Consider the following 21,239-nt stretch of genomic DNA (forward strand, 5'->3'; position numbering starts at 1 on the left):
TTGGAAGACTTTGCAAGCTTCTTTAAAATAAAAATTTCCGGTGTCATTGTTGCCACAACAGTTAATTGCCTCTTAAATATCACCAGGTTCTTAGGCGTACAAACTTAGTTTACTCAAATTGAACATGACCAATTGACCAAGCTGGTTGAAAACATCTCGACAGAGGCAGACTTTTTTAAATCTATTTGAAAACCTTTAGAGCTCTCTGCCATTTTTTGCAGATGATTGGTTGAAAAAATTCATTTTTCAAATAAAATCGGCAAACTTCCAAACCCGCTGAAGATGGGCCAGTCATTCCCATTGTCAAAAAATGTCTTTGGCGGGTGATTAAATGAGTAAGTCTGAAAAAATCACGAATCGCGAACGTTACCATACTCAGCAAAACTCTAGAGAAACCTATTCAACTAAAAATCTGATCAATTTTCTCATAGTAAATGTCTGCTTATTTAGTTATACCTTTAATGAAACCACTCTGATAAAGGTCACATCTGATATAGCTGCATAGATTGTTAAGTGAGAAAAAATCCTCTGCAGTTCTTTTGATACAGGGGCAAGCACTCTACTGATTTCAAAACTATTTGTACAACAGAACTGACATAGTGGTATGTGAGAGCGACAAATCGCCGAGGCGAAAAAAAGAAGGGATGTCAGCAGGCATCATACTGGAACCTCTTTGGTTCATTATTGATCTTTAGATTGTCGGCGATGTATCGAGTGAAAGAAGGGGTCATACCACAACTATGCTGACGATAGCCAATTCTATATAGCCTTTAGCCGATCATTGAGGCTCTCACTGGTGATGATTCAAAACTTTATCAGTCGGTTAAAAGACGCCTTTGGTCTTTAGGACCAGCCCTTAATCCAGAAAAAACTGATATTGCTTGTCATATCAGAAAAATCAAGATGAAATTTTTGGCCCCAGAATCTGGGAATTTTAGGTGAAAAGATTGAAATTTCAGGAAATCATGAGATACTAGACTACTAGACTATGTCACTAAGATACTAGACTATGTTACTGGCAATTACGGGCAACTCTGGGGCCATCTAAAAATTTGTAAACTGAAAACGCTGCTCATCTAGCTCGCTTTTTTGTTGTTTTAGGCTGTATTTTGGTTTCACTGCTGATCGGACTTTTAAAATTTAGCGCGCGCAAAACTTAGCTGTTCGTTTCGTTTTCTGCTTGATGTTTTCTGTTTGTATCTTATATCTCCGGCTGTAACCGAGTTACGTTGGCTGCCAATTAATTATCGAGAACTTTGCATCCTTACCACAAGCCAAGTTGTCTTTGCAACAAAACTCCGGAAGATGTTCGATGCGTGCTGTCATAAGAAGTATTAAGTGCAACCTGCAGACTCATTTTTTGATAAACAATTGTAACTCTTAGCATTTTTTTGCAATTTGTAAAAAAGTGTAATTTATTCTTATTTCTTAATTCTTTATTTCAATTTTTTAAAAATATTTCAGGTATTCTAATACAGGTGATTTTTACGAGAAACTGGCTCGTACTTGATAGAAATGAAAACTGTTAGTTGCTACCACCAACAGTTTTTCGTTCCATTTTTTTTTGAACTGGGACTGTTTAACTCAGTGTAATCCAACTACTGGATGTGGATTCTATGCTTTTCTTTAGTGCTAAGCTTTTTTAATGAAATTGATTCTATCATTGTTAACGAAGAAAAATAAGAAAAAATTTAAGGTGTGGACACAAGCAATTTCTTTTTTCAAGGTTTCCTTTTTTCAAGGAGTCTTGGAAATGATCAACAAAAGAAGTTTGATAACCTGAATTCATACTGCAGTAAACCGACACAACACAGCATAAGTATGATTTGTGCTCACATAACCTACCTTTGGGCCAAGTTTTTTTTTACATGGAGTTAGATAACCGTTCCTTCGTTCAATTACTTTTCTCGTTCAGTGGAAACTTATGATCCTGATATTTTCAATTTGGACAAAAACTAAATGCTTCATGCTTGTCAACTAGTGATTGAACTTGAACATGACAATGGAAAGCTGTTTCAGCCTAATACGTTCTCAGAAAAACCTGATAAATTTTCCATCTGATGTACCTATAACTCTTTCTATAAAAGCCTGAAGTTCCTTGTATGTTAAATACCCAAATTATTTCCAGACAATCAATTTGATCGGAAATTAAGCGCTCTTTGACAAACCACAAGCTTAGAAATTCGAAGTGCACAGTGGATTGTATTGTAATCACGGATACTCTGTTCAGTCTTTTATGCTCTATGGATCACAATTTTCCGATGAGAAATTGACGTTTTGTGCATGTCGAAATCAAAAAGTTTTTATCCAAACTGCCTTTATTATGAATTATTGCTTGTCGTTTTTTCGCTGAGAATCTATGAAAAAAAACTCTGTTTTCTGCGGTTAACCAGATTTCCAGATTTTACATGACTGATGAATTTGGAAAGAAATGAAATTTTAGAAGAGCCCAGCAACTACTTCGAAACGGATGTAGTGCTGAGGCTGAGCAGTGATGATAGCAGAGGACTGCTGGACTTTGGCATCAAATTCTCCCCCCTCAAAGTGGTGTGTGACAAGTGGAGCCTGGAAACTGCCTCCGTACAAACTTGTGACCACCCCTACTTCTCCCTCGTGTAGCAGTCAAAACGAATGACACCTGCCCGATGGCCAACTGCGAACTTTTTTATATATCCATGTTATTTATGAAGCATGTTGTAACCTTGATCAGTTCGTAAAAAGCGGTTAAAGAACAGTGTGGTTCATAGAGTGAGAATTGACGATATGAAACAACGGTTACTGTCTTTCTCGAGTCACATGAGATAGGTTTAAGTTTAAGCAATTCCGTACAGATTTAGTTCTTACTATTGTTATCAGCATCGACCATACCGGGGTGCCGTCGAAATGTAGCCATAAGGTAGATACGTCGTAAGCCAATTAGAATCAAGATAAGAAAACAAGTGTACCAATTATTTTCTTTTCTGTTCTGATTGGCTGTGTCTTCTTTATGACCTGTCTACTGTTTGCCACGTAACCGACCGTACCTTTTCGTATGACAATGAAAAAAGAGTCCGAATAAAGATACAAACAGATGTATGCTGAGCTGCAATTAGAACACAGTATTCCCACCAATGGCACAAATTTGCAAAATAATTCAGAAAAAATGATAAAATTTTATTTATTCTAAGTTTTACATCGTTTTTTTTTGCTAGTGTAGGACGGATAATATTTTTGCAATGTGTTTTCATTAAGTCTCTGTCGTGGGAAAAACTTTTTAAAACTTTTCCGCTAACGGATTTTTACCGTTTTTCACTTTCTCGGGATCGACTTGTGTGGTCGACAACAGATAATTCAAATCGCTGGTTTGTCGTCGGAAATATAGTTTTTTGGATAGGAGCAGGCCATGTTTTCAAGGGCAGAACCCAACTCGAAAGCTGTTGTTATTAAAAGGTAATAGCGAAAGATGTAGTCATTTATACAGCTTGATTTTTGGATTGAAATTGTTTTATCGGCAACAACAGTGATAAATTAATTTGCATGTTACGTTTAGTATACACAAACTTGAGAAAACGTCAAAAGGCAGCTGCATGCCTCAACTAATAAAAAATCTCACATAGAAAAAAATATCAATCGGTTTCGGAATGAAGTTTTAAGCTTGAGCTTCCTGCTGCAAACTCCGAAAACATTTTTAAATTTTTAAATTGCTCGCTTTCAGTTCTAAGGAGAAAAGTTGCATTTTCAAATACGAATTTTTCACGGTTTGCGCTGCAATGTCAACTTTTGTATTTTTGCAAAGTAGAAAACATTGAACAAACAATTTTTTCCTTTAATTCAAGTCTCTTTTGCTTAGTGCAAACTTGCTAATTGATCTTTGATCAAATAAAAACTGGGGGCATTCAAAAACAAAAAACTCAAATAATTTCTCAGTGGGACGGCACTGAGAATGACGTCTTTGAGCAATAAAAGCATCAATTACCTCAAATGATTCAAATAAATAAAAAGGAAAATCAGTTTCGGAATAGGGTTTAAAGCTTAAGCTTTTTGCAGCAGGAAAATGGGAACATTAACAAATTTTAAACTTTCAAATTATTTTCCAAGTTTTGAAGGAAGCAAACAAAACGAAACGTCATGATCTGAATACAAAATCTTCACTCCTTTTCAGTTCTGAGGAGAAACGTGGTGACGCAAACAGTTACAATTTACAAACAGGGTTTGTCAAAATTTGATCTCCAGTGTCAATTTTTGCATTTTTGGCGCCTTCTTGCCACAGTCGATGATCGCATATAATAGACAAAATGCATCTATTAGTTTTGTCAGTATCCTGGAGTACTAATCATAATTTAATACAGTTTCTTCTATTCGATTTTTCTTCTCTTAGTACAAACTTTTTAAATGATTTTCTCGAATAAATACTGGGTGCGATCAAAAACATAGGACTTTAGCAATTTATTAGTGTGAAACCACTGAGTGGGACCCCTATGACTACTAGCAACATCAATTACCCATATGCTTGAAAAAACGTAAAATCAGTTTCGGAATTAGGTTTTATGCTAGAGCTTTTTTCTGCAAAATCAGAAAAAAACTGTGAATGTTTTCCAATGCTTAATTTTTTGCAATCTCTTCGAAGTTGTGAAAGAAGCAAACAAAATGAAAAATCATGATGTGGACATAACATCTTCACTCGCTTTCAGTTCTAAGAAGAAAAGAGGCTATGCAGTTAGTAGCTTTATATAATGAAGCAAAATTTGCACTCCATTATCAATTTTTGGGTTTTTTACTCCTTCATATTGCAGTTTATGGTCGCATAAACTATCGAAACTGCAGCTAAAAATTTAATCATAAACACATCAAGTTCCTTTTATCTAATTTTTTTGTCTTCTTTGATAAAAAACTTGGCGTAATCAAAAACAATTTGACCTAAATGTTCTTTCAAACATAAATTCTATTCAAAAACTTAACTTGCATTTTACCACTCTTGTAGCTAACTTGATGGCAATTCACGGACCATTTTGTAGTTGATTTAGTTTTTCTTGCAGACAGGAAAAAAAGCAACTCAGTCCAAAGAAAAAGGAATTTTTCTCAAAAAATCACAAGTAAAAAACCTTAAAATGTTGTCTGGAATGGTATTCTATTTGCGAAAGCACGTCCAGAGACACATTCGACGGCTATTAAAAAATTCAAAAATAATTTTCAATCAGAAAAAAATTATTGTCAGGAAAAAAAATGTAATTTAATTTCTATTCTGAGATGTTTAACGATTTGTGCGATCCAGAGGAAAGCGTACAAAATATGGTTCACTCGAACGGCCCAAAATTAGGTTGGAACGCAGATAAAATACAAGCCATAATCATTTAGGCCGAAAAATTTTTAAAGCAAAAAGGAAGTCAAGCGTAGCAGAATTACAAATTGCAGGAGTAATTGAATACATAAAAAGCAACTACAATGAAAACTGCATAAATCAAAAAAATTCTACGATGTTGTAACTAAGCCGACAAAACATAAGCAGACAAATAATAAGCCAACAATATTTTTTTGAAATGGAAAATATCCCGTTTAAAAAAACAAATCCTGGTCAGATTCGAATATAGGACTTTGCTGTCCCGGGCGTGTTCGTTACCTTCAAACTAAGTGTGCCGGAGACTCTTGGAAAAATGAGTTCATTGTGAACCAAGTTACCAAGTGATTCAAGTGATTTTCTTAAACCAGTTGTTAACCCGAAAAAAAGTCGCAAGCGTCGGGGTTTGATTGAAAATAAAAACAAGTTTATTTAGTCCATGAAAATGCACGTGTTCAATTCCAATCATCTATAAATAATGAACCTTCATTAAGTTTTAAAAGTCACTGAATAACAACTTTCACCTCTTTTCCTTGTTTTTTTTTCACAATTATTTGACCAAATTTAATATTTTCTAGATCATTTCCTGTATTAGAGACGATAAGTTCTTATCACTATATAAGAAATCATTTTTTTTTGCTTCAGTCAATTAGAAAACATAAAGAAACAAATAAAGACTTTTTTCTTAGTTTTTTTCAAGGATGATTAGTCTTTTGGAGTTATCTACAACAACCAGCCAAATAGTCGGCCAAACTTGCTTAGCGTCTGATATGCTGGATCATTTTCATGTGACGGAACACACGATGTTGCGCGTACATTCACAATTTCTTACACAGAAACAAATTTCATTGCAAAACTTCTATAGTTTTCTGACTGGTTAAAAGATGAAAATTTCGAAAGGTTCAGTTGTCAACGTATGGAAAATTTTGGAAATAAATATGATGTGGTGTGACGCTTCTCTCATGGTAATGAGCTATATACTTCGTAAATTTTTATGGGTCAGCAAGGTTGAGTGACAAATAAAAATAAGCAATGGATTTCAGTTATCATTAAATTTCAAGGATAAGCATAGATGTTTCTTGAAAAACAGTTTCTAGAATTCCAGGGTACATATGGCCTGTTTGCTGTAGTTCGGATCACACGTAGCCAGATAGTTATTCACCTGGTTGCGACCAGTCATGCTACTTCCCATCTTCGCCCCCACCGAGTTTGCGATGACCTGCCTTACAGCGCACACACTACCCCACCCCTCATCGCTAGGTTCCCCATCCCCCCACATTTCATTTTCCTCTTCCAGAGTAAATTTCCAGTCCTCGGAGACGAAAACTTTTGTCCTCCAGCTGTTTCAAACTCGTGAACCCTTCTGAAAATCCATCGCTTGAAGCACTCTTTCCATATGAAATTGCAAACTCAAGTTCGCCTTGGGTTTCAGGGTAGAAAATGCGCATCTCTTGTTCTCCGCATTGTGCGACCTGCTCATTGTAGTTGCCAGAAGAGACTAATCGGTAGCATTTTTGGTGGCCGTATTTGAAAATTACGCTGTAGTTTTGAGCACAAATTTCGACCGGTTCTTAAAAAATAGGTTAGGTGTTAACAGTAGCGTATTTACGGGGGGAGGGAGAGGAGGGACGGGGGGGGGGGGGCGACCTTCCTCAGGGATTTGACACCCTGCCGACCCAAAGATACTTTTTGTTTAATTTTTATCCTTTGTACTATTTTTGGATATCCATTTTTGGCTGAGTGACCCTACAATTTTTCTATAAGCGCCTTTGGCGCCAATATATACTAATTTTGAGGGGGTAGCGCGCCCCAAAAATTGCAATTATTGATCCAAATTTTCCAAAAAGTGCCCTCCGGGAAAGGTTGGAAAATCAATTTGATTGACCTAAAAAAGAGGTCAACAAAATTTTTGAAACGTTTTGAAAATCTGAACTCCCCCCTCGAGAAAATCTAAGATCTACTCATGGGTGTGAATGTCAAAAAATATATCTTCCTCTGTCTAAAAATTATTATTTTTTAATGAATGCAGCAACTGTCAAACATGAATTTGTTCCCAACTTTGTAGTTGTATTTTATTTATGTATTTTCTCTGTAAATGAAAAATTTTTGGCTTAAGATAAACTCAACCAACCTCGAAACTGATTGCAACGATCCATGTAGTCTGAAATAAAAACGGCCAAATTGTGTAAAGTACCAAATGGGTTTTGTTCACGAAATAGTACATTTCTGTTAACATTTCACTTACTTTGTCTCACACGCACCTGGTCTTGTTTTAGAATGGCATTGGCGGCCACAGCACTGAAAAATAACGAAACCCAATAATTTTTGAATAAAAAATCATAACAAGGTAATTTTGGGCTCAATATGATTCAAGAATTGAAATATCGGTAAGTATAACGAGCAGAAACCAGTTATAATTAATGACTTCAAAGGTTATTGATTTTAGTAGATTTCAGCAAACATTCTCAATACCAATACTGGTCGTTTTCAAAAAATAAGTTTACAAAATAATGATTCAATTTTTTCAATTATAACTTAACTGACCGTCCCTATCATTAACACAAGCGTAGCAAAAAACTTTGAATAGTCTGCTTTCTGGTCCCATGGCAGAAATTTCGCCTAGTATAACAGGTGACCACCTTACTGAGCGCATAGATTCCACCACTGCCTTTATGAGCCTGTACTTTGTCGATTCGGGAAACCTGATTCACAAAGTATGTGGTAACTTACTCTTTTCCAGTTCAAGTCCTCTGATGCTGACGAACATGACGAGTTGCCAGACCACAATGAATGCGAGACAGAGGAACTGTACCAGACCCAACACTATCCTTATCAACTCCCACCTGAAGTCCCCCGGAGACATCTGCACCTCCCCCTCCCCATCTCTTTCGTCTGAGCCGTTAGCCCCCGCCTTAGAAACAAACTGAGACAATTTGTATGTCCGAGTTTGTTTAACGGGACCAAGGTAGATCATCAATCCACTAGTCGACCATCGACATATCAAAAGAGATAGCAATTTTTCAAATCTAATAACTTGATGAAAGTTTTATCTTAAAAACAAAAATTTACAGCAGTTTCCCTCGGCACGGAATTATGATCAATAGGAAACCAAATCACAATTTTTTTTCGGAATCCGAGTAACAATCAGTACGGCCAAAAACGCATAAGTACAGTTTGTTCCTGTGCCAAATTTGAAAAACTAGTGCAAATATTGAACAAATAGTGCAGAATTTGAAACATGAGTGCAACAATTCAAACACTAATGCAATACTTGATGAAACAATACTTGAAGCAAACAAAATGAATTCAAAAGATAAAAACTAGGCGTTAGCGCCATAAATTGCTGCAGCAATTTCTCATTTAATTTTGAGTGATTAAATTTAAAAATTTTTTTTTTACATCACAACCGACTCGAATTAATGTTGTCTAAATAACAATCAATTTTTTCTCTTTCAACGACGCAAACTAAGTTGACCAAGCTGATAAAACGTAAGCCAAAACTATGTTGTTCAAAGACATAACAGACAAGAAAAAAAATAGAAAAGTTTTGAAATCCGAGCTGGTAAATTATCAAAAAATCAGGCTGACAGTCAATAAGATTAATACTTTTTTTAATCAGAAAAAAATCTATGCTTTTACGCTGCATGTTAATATTCAATAATAAAACAAGTTAAATTTCCAACTGGTTTTTAGAAACAGTTTTTAAGGAAAAAAGTTCATTTAACGATTACAAGACACATGCTCCCGCAAGTCTCAATAACTTTTAAAAAAAATGTATGATTTATTTATTATTGGGTGAGAAATAGAGCCAAGCAATTAGTTGATTTAAAACTTGATAAATATGTTGGTAGTTTAAAACGCTGGTCATGAAAAGAAAAGTCTGAACAGCAAGAGGCTTAAAAATTTCTCGGAAAAAAAATAGTAAACTTCATTATTTTTTGCTTAAAATTTCTCGCATTTCTGTTGTTGGCCTAAACTGATATGTGGGGAGAATGTTAAAATGATCGATTGCAAGTAAGGCAGCAGGTTGAAAATTGATATATGCTGCTATCAGATGACTCGTCCAATTGAACACTTCCTGAAAATAACTAAGCTAATAACCATTTTTATCAAAAACACTTCTTCGAGAGGGGCATATGAAAAGATAAATTGTCCAAAAGGAATCTCGACCTAATTGTGAGGATGGATAGGACTTGGCTCTGGTCATGACCTCTGGCCTCTTCTCATCCACCACCCTGATTGACATCCACCAAGCTGATTTTGTTGTCAGCTAAATAAAATAACCACCCGTACCTTACAAAAACTTGGAAACCAGATCTGAGCATCGTAAAATCTTGCCTATTTCAGATCTTGTCCAGACATGGTGCATGTTTCGTTTGGACATGGACATGTCTGAATCAGGACTGAGGCAGGCATGGATTCCATCACAAAAGCAGATCTGCTCAAGGCCTGATTCAGACCTGGGGCACACATGGGTCAGACCTGCTGCAGATCTGCACCAGGTCTGACCCATGTGTGCCCCAGGTCTGAATCAGGCCTTGAGCAGATCTGCTTTTGTGATGGAATCCATGCCTGCCGCAGTCCTGATTCAGACATGTCCATGTCCAAACGAAACATGCACCATGTCTGGACAAGATCTGAAATAGGCAAGATTTTACGATGCTCAGATCTGGTTTCCAAGTTTTTTTTGGATAGATTTCCACTCACTAAAACTTCAAAAAGACTCCGGGGCAGATTCAAGGGTCTAAAAACAGTTTTGATCAATTTTTTTTGCAAACAAGGCAAAAAAACAAGCTGTTTAAAAGATTTATTGAAATGTTTTATTTTCAATATTTTAACTAAAACACTTGCTAGATGTTGAAGAACAAGAAAATGAACCACATAATTGGGCTCTTTTCCAATTTCCCAACCCCCAACGAAGTTTATAACTTTAGAAGTCGTTTTTAAAAATTTTCAAATATTGAAGTTGAGAAAACAGGGGGGTGGAAACTGGAAAAGAGCCTATAAGTCAGATTTTGAGTTATATTGCTCGAAAAATTGTTATATTGTTAATATTTCTGTTCCTTCTTTTTCAAATTTGACATTCATTTGTTTCACTGAGACTCATTTGTTGCCCTGGACAGATCAGACAGAGAACCAGCCGAGCACCAGTGACGACTCCAACTGCTCCGGTTGCCTAAACAGCATAGCAAAATTTAATATAATTTAAAAAAGGCTCAAGTGCGTCAATGCATTATTGTCAGAAACTATTTTGAAAAATTTGGAACTATGGATCGACTTAAAAATATCTCCCCCCTATGGTATCTGCTTAAAAATCTCTCCCTACCCCCAATGAATAAATACAGTAAATTAATACTAGAGCTTTGTATTGAGAATTCTAATTTTGCTGCATTCTGATTGGTCAAAAGTTCGACCAACTTATTCTTTTTAATATTTTCTCTGCAGCCCCTCTACTGAAAAAAGGGGGGCAGATTGTTAAGTAGTACCGGAACATTTACCAGGTCACCAAATTTTTTCATTCAATGGCCTTCTAAACAACTGATATTCGGAGAGCGTTTCAAACAAAATATTTCAGTTCTGATTTCCAAAAAAAATAACGGAATAAATATGCCGGGTTGTTTTTTCTCACACCAGCTTTTATGAACCATTTCGTATGGAACTATTTTTTCATCTCAAATATATCAACGTTGAGCTCAAAGATGAATTTCTTTATTTTTTATTTCTTGTGATTAAGATTACTAGATCTAAATAGGGACGTGATTTTGAACGAGTTTTAGTGTTATTTGATAAAATAACTATTTTTAATGAAAAAAACAAGACACGTGACAAAAGTTCAGAACTCATTCGAAAATTTCAAAAAAAAAAAAAAATTCAGATCTGATCATGTCTGATGCAGTTCATGTCAGACATGCAATCTCACAACAAATGGATTCAACCTGGGCATATCTGTATTTTTATTTTATTTCCGTAACATTAAAATTGTTGTATCTTCCAGGTCTGAACATGTCTGATACAGTTCAGGGCAGATATGCAATCTCACAACAAATGGAAAAACCCTGGGCATATCTGTATTTTTATTTTATTTCTGTACGGGCAATCAATTAAAAGATAATTTGTAGTATTCAAATTAAGTCAGATGTATGTTTTCCAAGACTTCGTCCATTTTTCAGGGTCCAAGGTTGTGACTTATGTCCAGAACTTGAATGCCGCGCCAAATATCAATTCACTATCAGGTCTCATTATGAAATATTTGTTCATTATCGGGGCTCATTATTTAAAATTTATAGTCTGGATAGGGTTTTATAGTCCCAGAAAAGTCTGTACACATCGCGAGAATCTGGATATCAGACGGACGCTGCTTGGAAGTTAGTCGTTTGGAAATTTGAAAAGTTACCAAAACAGCACTTATGACATGCTGAAAATAAATTTCTCCAAACCAGTAGCGGATTTTGGCCGCGTCTGACTGGCCCTAAAAGTTCCTCTAAAGGGACCTTTGGCGCCAATGTATACTAATTTTATGGAGCGCGCCGAAAAAAAACTCGATTTTTTGGTCAAAAAATAGAAAAATGCGGCATTTTCGACCTGTTATTGCAAAAATTAGTTAGCGGCGCAGAAAATTTTGCCAAAATAGGGTCTTAATAGTGTTCTGGAAGCGATCAGGAAATCAATTTGGTCGACCTAAAAATGTCCAATCTTTTGACCAGCGCGCCAAAAATGTCATGTTTCGACCGGCAAGACCAAAAACCCTAAGTTTCGAACAACTCGACAAATCTTGATATGTGACTTTCCGGAGCTGGCACGAGGGTCGCGCACCCTTACCCGGCAGTTCTTTTACCTGCGTCTTTTGTCGGCGACAGTTTCTGAGCTATGTCGATCGATGTTGCTGCAATTTCACTGGCATTCTTCTTCGCAACACTGTTTCCGTTGTCAAGTTCAATCGCAGTCTCAACCACCAAATGAGACGACATAAGTTAAAATATACTCTACAATTTATAATTATATATATTTTTCATTTATAATTTTGCGCTTTTATCTTTAGTTGCAATTTGAAGAGTACCGTTAAAAGAAACATTGATTTCAAGCAGCTCCTTTGAACTGAAATCTTCTACTTAACGTTTTTTTTGCCAACAAGATAGCTCTCGTGTTCTGCTGCAAGTTACAGTCACCTTTGTTGAAATTGTGAATATCTTTTTTGACAATCATGAACAACAATGTATAATTACGATCAGGGGCGGATATAGGATTTTCTCGCGGGGGCAACCAATTTAGTTTTGTCGACTTTATTTTCTAGATTGACCAAATTGATTTTCCGAGCGCTCCTACAAAACTATACAGACCCTATTTTGGCGAAATTTTGTGCGCCGCAGAAATTTTTCTAGAAACAATAGTTTAAAACAGGGACGGATCTAGGATTTTCTCGAGGGGGGGGGGGCGGATTTTCAAAAAATTTTCGAAAATTTTGTCGACCTTATTTTTTTTTTAGATCGACCGAAATGATTTTTCGAGCTCTCCCTAAGCACGTTTTAGTCCCTGTTTTGGCCAAATTTTCTGCGCCGCAGGCAAAAAACAGTCCAAAAAAGGCGTTTTTAGGCACTTGTTGGAAAACTTTGACCAAATTGGGTTTTTTTGGTGCCCGCTCCAATTCGAAGGCACCTTTAGAAAATTTTAGGGTTGGTTGCCCCAAATTGATGCCAAACTAGTACCAAAAGGGGACCCTCTGGGTCGTCAGATGGCCTAGAGGCTTCCACCATCAAACACCCCCCCCCCCCACCCTACGCTCAAATCCGCTACTGCAGGGATGTAAGCACTGTAACAGAAGCAAGCGCTGCGGGTCAGTTTGAATAATCACTATATTAACGACATGAAGCTTGCTATTCAAAACGGCTTCTTTTTGAAATACACACAACATTTAACATTTACTTCAATGCACTTGTTTTCGTGTCAACTTCGATTTCACAGTGGTCCCAAACGTTATTTTAGTCAGAAAAAAAATTAATAAAAAGAAAGGAAAAAACTAATTTTCTAGAGGTATTCGAAAAAATCCTAAACACCAGCTGTCTAGAAATTTATTGCGAGATTGAAGATTTTCCAGTGAGAGAAAATCAACAGAACGTGGAAATTTTTTACGAGCACAGCAAACAAAGCAGAATGATAACAAATATGACAAAACAGAATGAAAAAAAACTTTGATGACCATTTTTGAGGTCAACCAAATTGATTTTCCGAGTTGAACATACAGACATAATTTCGTCCCGCATATTGGAAAAAACAGGTCAAAAATGCCGTTTCTGGGCACTTCTTAGAAATTTTTTGATAAAATTTGCGTTTTTTAGTGCGCGCTTTCTTCAAATTTAGTGTATATTGGCGCCAGGGCGCCTTTTGAAAAATTTAGGGTTTATTGTCGAAAATTGATGCCATAAATCAGTACCAAAAGGGGGGCCTTTTGAGTCGTCGAGGGCCAAAATGTTAAAAAGCGAAACATTCTGAGAGCTCTTCTTTGGTGATATTTTTCGATCCTAAATTCAGACTGACCAACAGGATCGGCATGTTTTTCTAAGAATTCAGCTGCGGTGCAGTAGCTTCTACCGAAGTTATTAATAAGACAGAAAACCCCAAAAGACTGTTCAGTTAACTCTAAAATTCGACCTAATTTTCAAATCTGATGAAAAATGGGCTCGCGGAAATATACTTTATTTCAAGCAACATTAATGCAAACTTATTCGTATTCATTCAATGTAGTTTTTATTAGCTGTTTTTACTAATATACATTTCAAGCAAAATTGTTGCAAACTTATTCGTACTTAATTCAATTTAGTTTATATTAGCTGTATTTACTACGAAAATCAAGGCTCGTTTTGAGCTATGTTTTTTGAACAAAATATCGTTCCTGGGAAAACTCAAATCAAATTTCAGAATAAATTTAAAGTTTCCGAAAAATTCAATCATCGTAAATTGGATGAAACCCAAACTAAAATTGTAAAACTTTTGTGCTAAGCAGCAAGCAAGCAAATTCCATATAGTTTTGCCCTCGAAACCACGCAAAATAAACTCAATAGTCCGATAAAACGTCAGCCGAAACTGTTTAATCGGAAGAGGAAAAAAACGAAATATATGTCACTATCACTCGAAAAGAATGGGTAAAACGTATAGTCAGTTGATTTGTGTAGACAGATGTTGGCTAGATTCGGTAGTGTGCAGACGAGCTTTAACATATCTATCCCTTTGTCATGATAAAATTCAATCATTTTCTGCATAGCATCAAGGGTAGGAACAACATCTTTGTTGTTATACCACCGTAGAAAGTCGCGACATGTTGTCAACTTTTCCTGTTCCCAGATAGATTTAAGGTAGTTGTAGTTTTCCAATCCCGTAGCTGGTTTGGTTTTGAGACCGAGTTTTTTCAAGGCTTGCTCTTCAGTTATCCCAGTGTTAAGAAGTTTTTGATAATCATCAAACTCTTTATCGAGAGGGTTACTATTCTTCAGTTTGCTGTAGAAGTCATCATACGAGGGTAGTTGTTGTTCATCAAGCTTGTTCGGAGTATCAAACCACTCGTATGGAAAGTATCCTTTCAGCTCACTGGCTTTGTAAGCTTTTAGAAAAGAGTCTAAGGTAGTAGCTCCACCCAAAAACTTCATAATGTCCAGAAGCTGAACATATCCAAATTTGAATGAAACAAAGTCGTTTGCTTTCTTGATAACTGATGGTTCAATTTCTTTTTCGTTGATAAGGTGGGGAATGAGGTATGATTTAATGAGGTTTATATCATACCGACCACTGTTGAATCCAAATACTGGTAGAGTATTGGTCTATCTTTCTAGATGTTGCATCAAATCAATCAATTGATTTTTTGAATCCTGAGAAAGTGAGTGGATGCGTCTGTTTCTTCCTCATTCTCGATACATTCATCTTCGTACTCTCTTGCTTCAATCTTGTTGAAACTAACTCGTTCATTAAGTATGCTGAAAATTGTGTGTAATCGCTTTTTGATGTTATTTTCAATTTCCAGAAACTTTGATCGCATTTCGGTTTTATTTTTTTCGGCTAACAACTCCAAGTTTGCCACAAAGTCAATAATGAGGGATTGTGGATCGTTGTCACACAAAAAAATGGGTTTGTCAAGCAAATTGGATGAAATTGACACTGATATGGGTTCATGCTTCCCGATCCAAGGTATTGTTTCGGTTGGTTTTAGTTCTTCGGATGGCACGCAAATTGATTCAAAGTCAAAAATAGCGACATTTTTGAATAAGGTTTGTTCTTTTGTGTACTCAATATTGAACCCATCCAGTTTTTCAAATAACGTCTCTCGTAGAGTATAAACATTTTTGGGGTAAATGTTTTTGATTTGATCTTTGCATCGTAGGAGATGCTTGTTGAAGTGGTCTGCTTTGTGGAAAAATGTATCGCAAGTTGGGCATCGGAAGCATTTGAAGAAGTTGTCGATGTTATTGACGTAAATAATGTGGTTGTTGTATCGTAGAAGTTTCACCGTGTTCTCATATTTACCCATACTTCTCCGAGCTAATTCTCCCACGAAGTCTCCATCTTCAATGTTGATATCGTAGATAAAGATGTTTTTCTCTACTACATCTTCAACTAATGGTAGATTATCCATCGAAACTCCACGAAACTGTTTCGGATCACAACCCGATTTCTCCAGAAAATCGTTAAAGATCTTGGAAGTGGATGTTTCAAGACCAGTTGTTCCATGTAAATGAACTGCAAGCTCTCGAAGCAAACACAAATTTTTATTGTATGGTTGTTTTGTGTCTTGATTCGAAATCAAACAATTAACATGGTTATTCTTCAGAAGTGGTTCGGGAATCACAGAATCTGGACATCCCATAGGTACGTTTTTCACTAAGGCTGCAAAAATGGTCACATTAGTGATCAGCTTGAATCGCCATTTCGTATTTTGTCTCTCTTGTGTACAAATTTCAATGATATCTTGCTTATTGACCTTGTTCTGTATAGTTGTCAAGTCTGCTTTAGTACAAAGTAGTATAGATTTATCAAAGAGTTTGTTATTTTCATGAGCGTAGAAATAACGATATTCGCTGGTTTCTATATTACGTAACACAAATCCCAAGGCAATGTTGATTTTTGCTGCACAATCAAGTTTTTCAAAGACTTGATCCATTTTTTCATTAACTAGATTAGGATCTAGTTTTGAAAGTTGAAAATTGAATACGTTGTGGCGTCCATTTTCCATCTCAGTATCTGTCAAAAAGTGTTGACAGGCATTCAACTCATCTCGTAGCATACATCCAAAAAAATAGTCGTGACATTTACTATTCCGAATCAACTGGCCACATGAAAAACGTGCTAATTGCAAAAACAATCATAGGAAGCCAAAAACCAAGTTGAGTCGTTATAAAAAGTGAGTAAGACTGCTCGTATTTCAGTGCAAAGCGTTGACTGTTCCGACTGCCCAGGAACTGGTCTCGAATATTTATTGGTAAATAACACATTGACATACTATGAATTTAGAGCTGATAATTTTCAACAGTAAGAGTTAAAATTTGAGTGGTTCATAGATTTATTCCGACAAAGTAACATGTCTCACAATTTTGTAGAGCGAGATAATTTGCCACGCATAAATAATTCGCGTTACACTTTAAGCATCAAAGTTTTAATAGAGCTGCTCAATTAGACTCGTTTCAGGGTGCCAATAGACTCAGGTGAGTTTATAAAAAACTATCCCAACAATATAAATTCCTCATTTTTCAAATCAGAAATCGGAACCACAAATGCAATAAGAACAATCTAAATGTTGTTTCGTGGATATGACAAACTCACAATTTAAACATCGATTGTGTTTATAATGGCTTATTTCTGGGGTGCAAAGACTACACCAACTAAGTCGATATTAATGCAGATTGTATGAATTTGTTAATGAACTCCACATACTGTCATGGGTTCCAGTAAAAAGCGAATTATTGGTTTGTGGATTTCGCGCGTTCCTTTCAATGTTCAGCGTATTAGACAGTGGATTCAACTACAAACAAAAATATAATGGAAAGATGACTCTCTCATGCAATTCTAACTCGACTTAACTAATTGTTCTCAATTCGCGCTTTAACACTAGAAATAATTCGGCAACTAAGCCGACCAAACTTAAAGCGAATACCATGAAAGCCGGAAACAATTCATTCGATAGTTAATGAAAAAGGTGCGGTTATATATTAAATTTGCGTTTTCATCCCAATTTTATCCTCCACTCCTATGCGAAGTGGAAAATAGGAGTTATATTGTTGTCGATTTAACATGTTTAGTAGTGAAATAACTAAGTGTTAAAAAGTACGGTGTTAAATTGTATGTCATTAAATTGTAGGACACCATGCGAAATAATTTTATCGAAGCTAAGTTGAATTTACGACAAACAAACGAAGAGCCGATGCTGCACTTCGCAAACGCACAAAAAACTACCAAAATTATCTCTAAAAAGGCCATCCTCTCCTAAATTCTGGTTGACATATTTGATCATCTTTGCAATTATTTGTCGACAGCTTTTTCTGACTGATCAATCCTAAAGGACATTCGCCAATTGACACTAAATTTGAAGGTGGAGCGCAAAAAAAATCGATAAAGCTCATTACGAACATGGCAAAAATGATAGCAGAATGGGCTTGAAAAACATTTCAGTTCAGAAGTCATTTTTATTAAACTAGTTGGTTACAGGGAAACAGAATAGTACCCGATTTGATAACATTGCTTATCACAAAAGAAATTAGATACAAAGGCATCTTTATAAAGTAAATATAAGACAGAAAAGACATTTAATCAGTTGAAGCTACAGTTCAGTTACACTAAAGTAGAGTTCTAGCGGTCTATTCTTAGGCATACTGTATTCTGACATGACAAAAGATAGCGTGGAGTCTTTTTGCAGTTCCATAAATTCAGGAGGATTGCTTTGTCGTTTTCGTGCGAAGAACACTATTTCACTAGTGTCCAAATCCGTTTCGCCGTTTGAAGGTTGGAGAAACTCTTGGATCTCATCTTTGCGCAGTTTGACATACAATGCAATGTGTTCAATGGTGGCGTCTCTCACTGTCTTGAGGAACTTGCAAATCGGAATCTGGTCTGGGTCGAACTGGTTTGTTTCGCTATTCTGTGTTTGATCACTCATCTGGTTCGATTCATCCTCTTCCCCCTCTGTATTCGAGCTTCCCTCCTGCTTCAGAACATCTTCAGTCTTCACTGAAGGGCCCTCTTTCGGCTTTAGTCTGAGAATTATGTCGATGTTGCTTTTGGCCGCACTGTTTGAACTCACAGCTGAATTTCCAGTGCCTGATTTCGGGGCCTTGACTCCTGTTGGCTCTGTGTTTTCCCTCCTCGGGGCTTTCCGGTTGCCGGGTGTCGCATCTCCCGACGAGTCGTTTGAGTCTGCAGTAGCACCTCGCGAAATTCGCTTTCGCCTTCCCGACTGTTCTGTATTGCTTTCATCCCTGCAAAAACAATTACTTCCCAACATTAAGGGGCACATTAAATTCTAGTGTAGAGCCCAACAAATACTCTAAGATGAATTTTAACAATACGCTTCAGTCGCCCGATAAACTTCTCATTATAACTTGCTTATATTCATAAAGGTCTTATCTTATCTTTAAGGCTACAGTCAGAATTCTGAACATTACAAAAAATCCCCTGAACCATCCAAGCCTACCATCAACAACCAAGGATAGTTTCTTCCATTATTGATATATACTGATTAAACGCGATAACTTCACAAGCCATTAATTGTTGCTATTTCAGCAACATATTCATGCTACAAAAATTCATGAATAGCAACACATACATACATATTGTCATCGTGTTCATCGGTGGTTCCGTTCGGTGGAATTGGACTGTCGGCGGGTGAATTCATGAAGCTTCCATTAAGGTTGTTGCCAGCAGCAGCAGCAGTGGAGGTGTCACTGCTCTCAGTGGGACATATCTTGGAGATGAGGGCGTCGAAGTTCGGATCCCTTCTGAGAGACCTCTTGGACACCAGTTTGTTCCTACAAGTTGGACACTCCTTATTCCCATTCCTCAGGGCTGTTATGATACACTCCGAGCAGAAGCGATGCAGACACTCCTGCACACAAAAAAAATTTCATTTTATAAAGATCCAGAAACAATTTGGACAAACTTCAACCATCGCTGTCCAAAACATTATAGAGTGGTTGTTTTCAAGATATCTCAAATGGATGTTAAAAGCACTCCCATAGTTAAATAACTAGAGTTTGAAAAATTGTGATTGTGATGTTTGGCATGTTTTACTTTACACAGCCAACCAACTATTGGACGAAAACTAAGGAAAAGCAACGTTGTAAAGGTCACTTAAGTTTGTTGGTTAGATTGGAAAACACACGAATGGTCTAATTTCAAGCTTGAAGCTCGGAATTTCAAGCTCGAAGCTCGGAATTTCAAACTCGAAGCTTTCTATTCAAGGAAACAAACATGACACTTGTTAGTTTATCAATCATCCTTGTGAATCCTTGAATATATATGATTTTGACTCTTAACAATTCAGCAGAGTTGGTTACTACTGCTATGCTATATGAGGTTATTAGTGTTGTTCTAATATGATCAACAATGAATGAGTGAGGAAAACAAAAGATGAAGTGGGTGAATGACCTTTGTGGTCATGGTGTTGGACATGACATCCAGACAGATGGGACACATGAGTTCTGAGTGGAGTATGCGGGGGTTGATCTTGATCTCGGTGTCGTCAGTGACTGCCTCCTGGGGCCTCCTCTGCAACTCATACAGACTCAACTCCCACGTCTTCAACACCACCTCACGTTTCTCCATCACTATCAATCCACTCACAATTACTCCACACTAACTAAACAAAAATAAATTGATTAAAATACGACATTTATTGAATTCACTCTTGCAAAATTAAAACCTAGTCAATAGACAGTTGGAAAAGTGACGATGAACCCAAGAAAACTGAAAAGAAAGATTGACCTACTTTTGGACCTTTTTCAACTTCCCAACTTCGGAGAGAAAACTTTACAGAAAACTAAATTCGATACAAAAATGTCGAAGAAACTTCGAACAAACTTTTTCTTTCAGCAAATAGCCAGACAGACGATAGTCTAAAATAGCCAAAAACTTCCAGTTCGCAAAAACACAAGTCCCGGCCGGATTCGAACTCCCATCATTTGTCGTCCCAAGCGTCTTACTTACAGATTTCTTATTGATGCGTCAACTGCGCACAATGACCCGTTGAATTTAAATTAATCAAGAGTCAATTGAAACACTTGGAGCATTTCACATGCGAATTCTGTGAGCTATGATCTTTACGGGGGTGTGTATGTTGGATGTTGGAACTTCTAGCCGAAGCCTTCGGGAGATGATTCCTATGGACTTCTTCGGTAGATGAATCATGTGAAAAAATTTGCTCACGGAAAAAACCTTCAATTCGATTGCAGTACACTTAACGCGTCAATAAAAATCAACGCGACCTACAAAGTGTCTTCATTGCGTTAATTGACACTAAAACATTTCTAACATATTTTGAGAAGAAGGATAACGTGACAATAAAACTCAACGCGACCTACAAAGTGTCTTCATTGCGTTCATTGACACTTAGACATTTCTAACATACTTTGAAAGGAAGGATAACGTGACAAGGTGGTCCAGTCAAGGCCTTCACAATATGCCGACTGACAGCTTTCAACAACACTCGTCGGTATAAAGATTACCAGTTGGTCCGATGAGATTGTATGCTAGGTTCTTATGACTAATTAGATCGGCCGGTAAATATCAACCGCTATAGGCTCTGTCATTCCATATACCATCTATAACAAACAAATATTAAAACTTTCCATAAACAAATTTAAAACAGCGTTCAAAACAAAATGAAACTGTAATTGTGAATTACAAACTCGAAAAATGGTGACATTAAAAGTTGAGCTATCGCAAACGGACAATA

The 21,239-nt window shown here is 36.6% G+C and overlaps 3 protein-coding genes across 3 annotated transcripts in view; 1 reads left to right on the top strand and 2 right to left on the bottom strand.

The window, feature by feature from the left end:
* LOC134848811 (uncharacterized) overlaps positions 1-2,699 on the top strand; it is a 61,298-nt gene extending 58,599 nt beyond the window's left edge. The window contains exon 4 of the mRNA XM_063866323.1: positions 2,444-2,699. Within this exon, the coding sequence (XP_063722393.1) occupies positions 2,444-2,619 (176 nt within the window). The 3' untranslated portion in view covers positions 2,620-2,699. The remainder of the gene's footprint in view (positions 1-2,443) is intronic.
* The window catches only part of LOC134848149 (sister chromatid cohesion protein PDS5 homolog A-B-like), a 350,720-nt gene that overhangs the window by 275,241 nt on the left and 54,240 nt on the right, over positions 1-21,239 (bottom strand). The gene's annotated exons all lie outside the window — the stretch shown is intronic.
* Positions 17,963-21,103, bottom strand: LOC134848150 (E3 ubiquitin-protein ligase RING2-like). Its single transcript, XM_063865509.1, has 4 exons — positions 20,913-21,103; positions 19,934-20,144; positions 19,117-19,391; positions 17,963-18,765 (listed from the first exon to the last, which is right to left on the bottom strand). Exons 2-4 carry the CDS (start codon positions 20,108-20,110, stop codon positions 18,111-18,113), a joined length of 1,107 nt encoding a protein of 368 aa, XP_063721579.1. The 5' UTR covers positions 20,111-20,144; positions 20,913-21,103; the 3' UTR covers positions 17,963-18,110.

Source organism: Symsagittifera roscoffensis, chromosome 6 (genome assembly GCF_963678635.1).
Source record: "Symsagittifera roscoffensis chromosome 6, txSymRosc1.1, whole genome shotgun sequence".
In the NCBI taxonomy this organism is placed as follows: Eukaryota; Metazoa; Xenacoelomorpha; order Acoela; family Convolutidae; genus Symsagittifera; species Symsagittifera roscoffensis.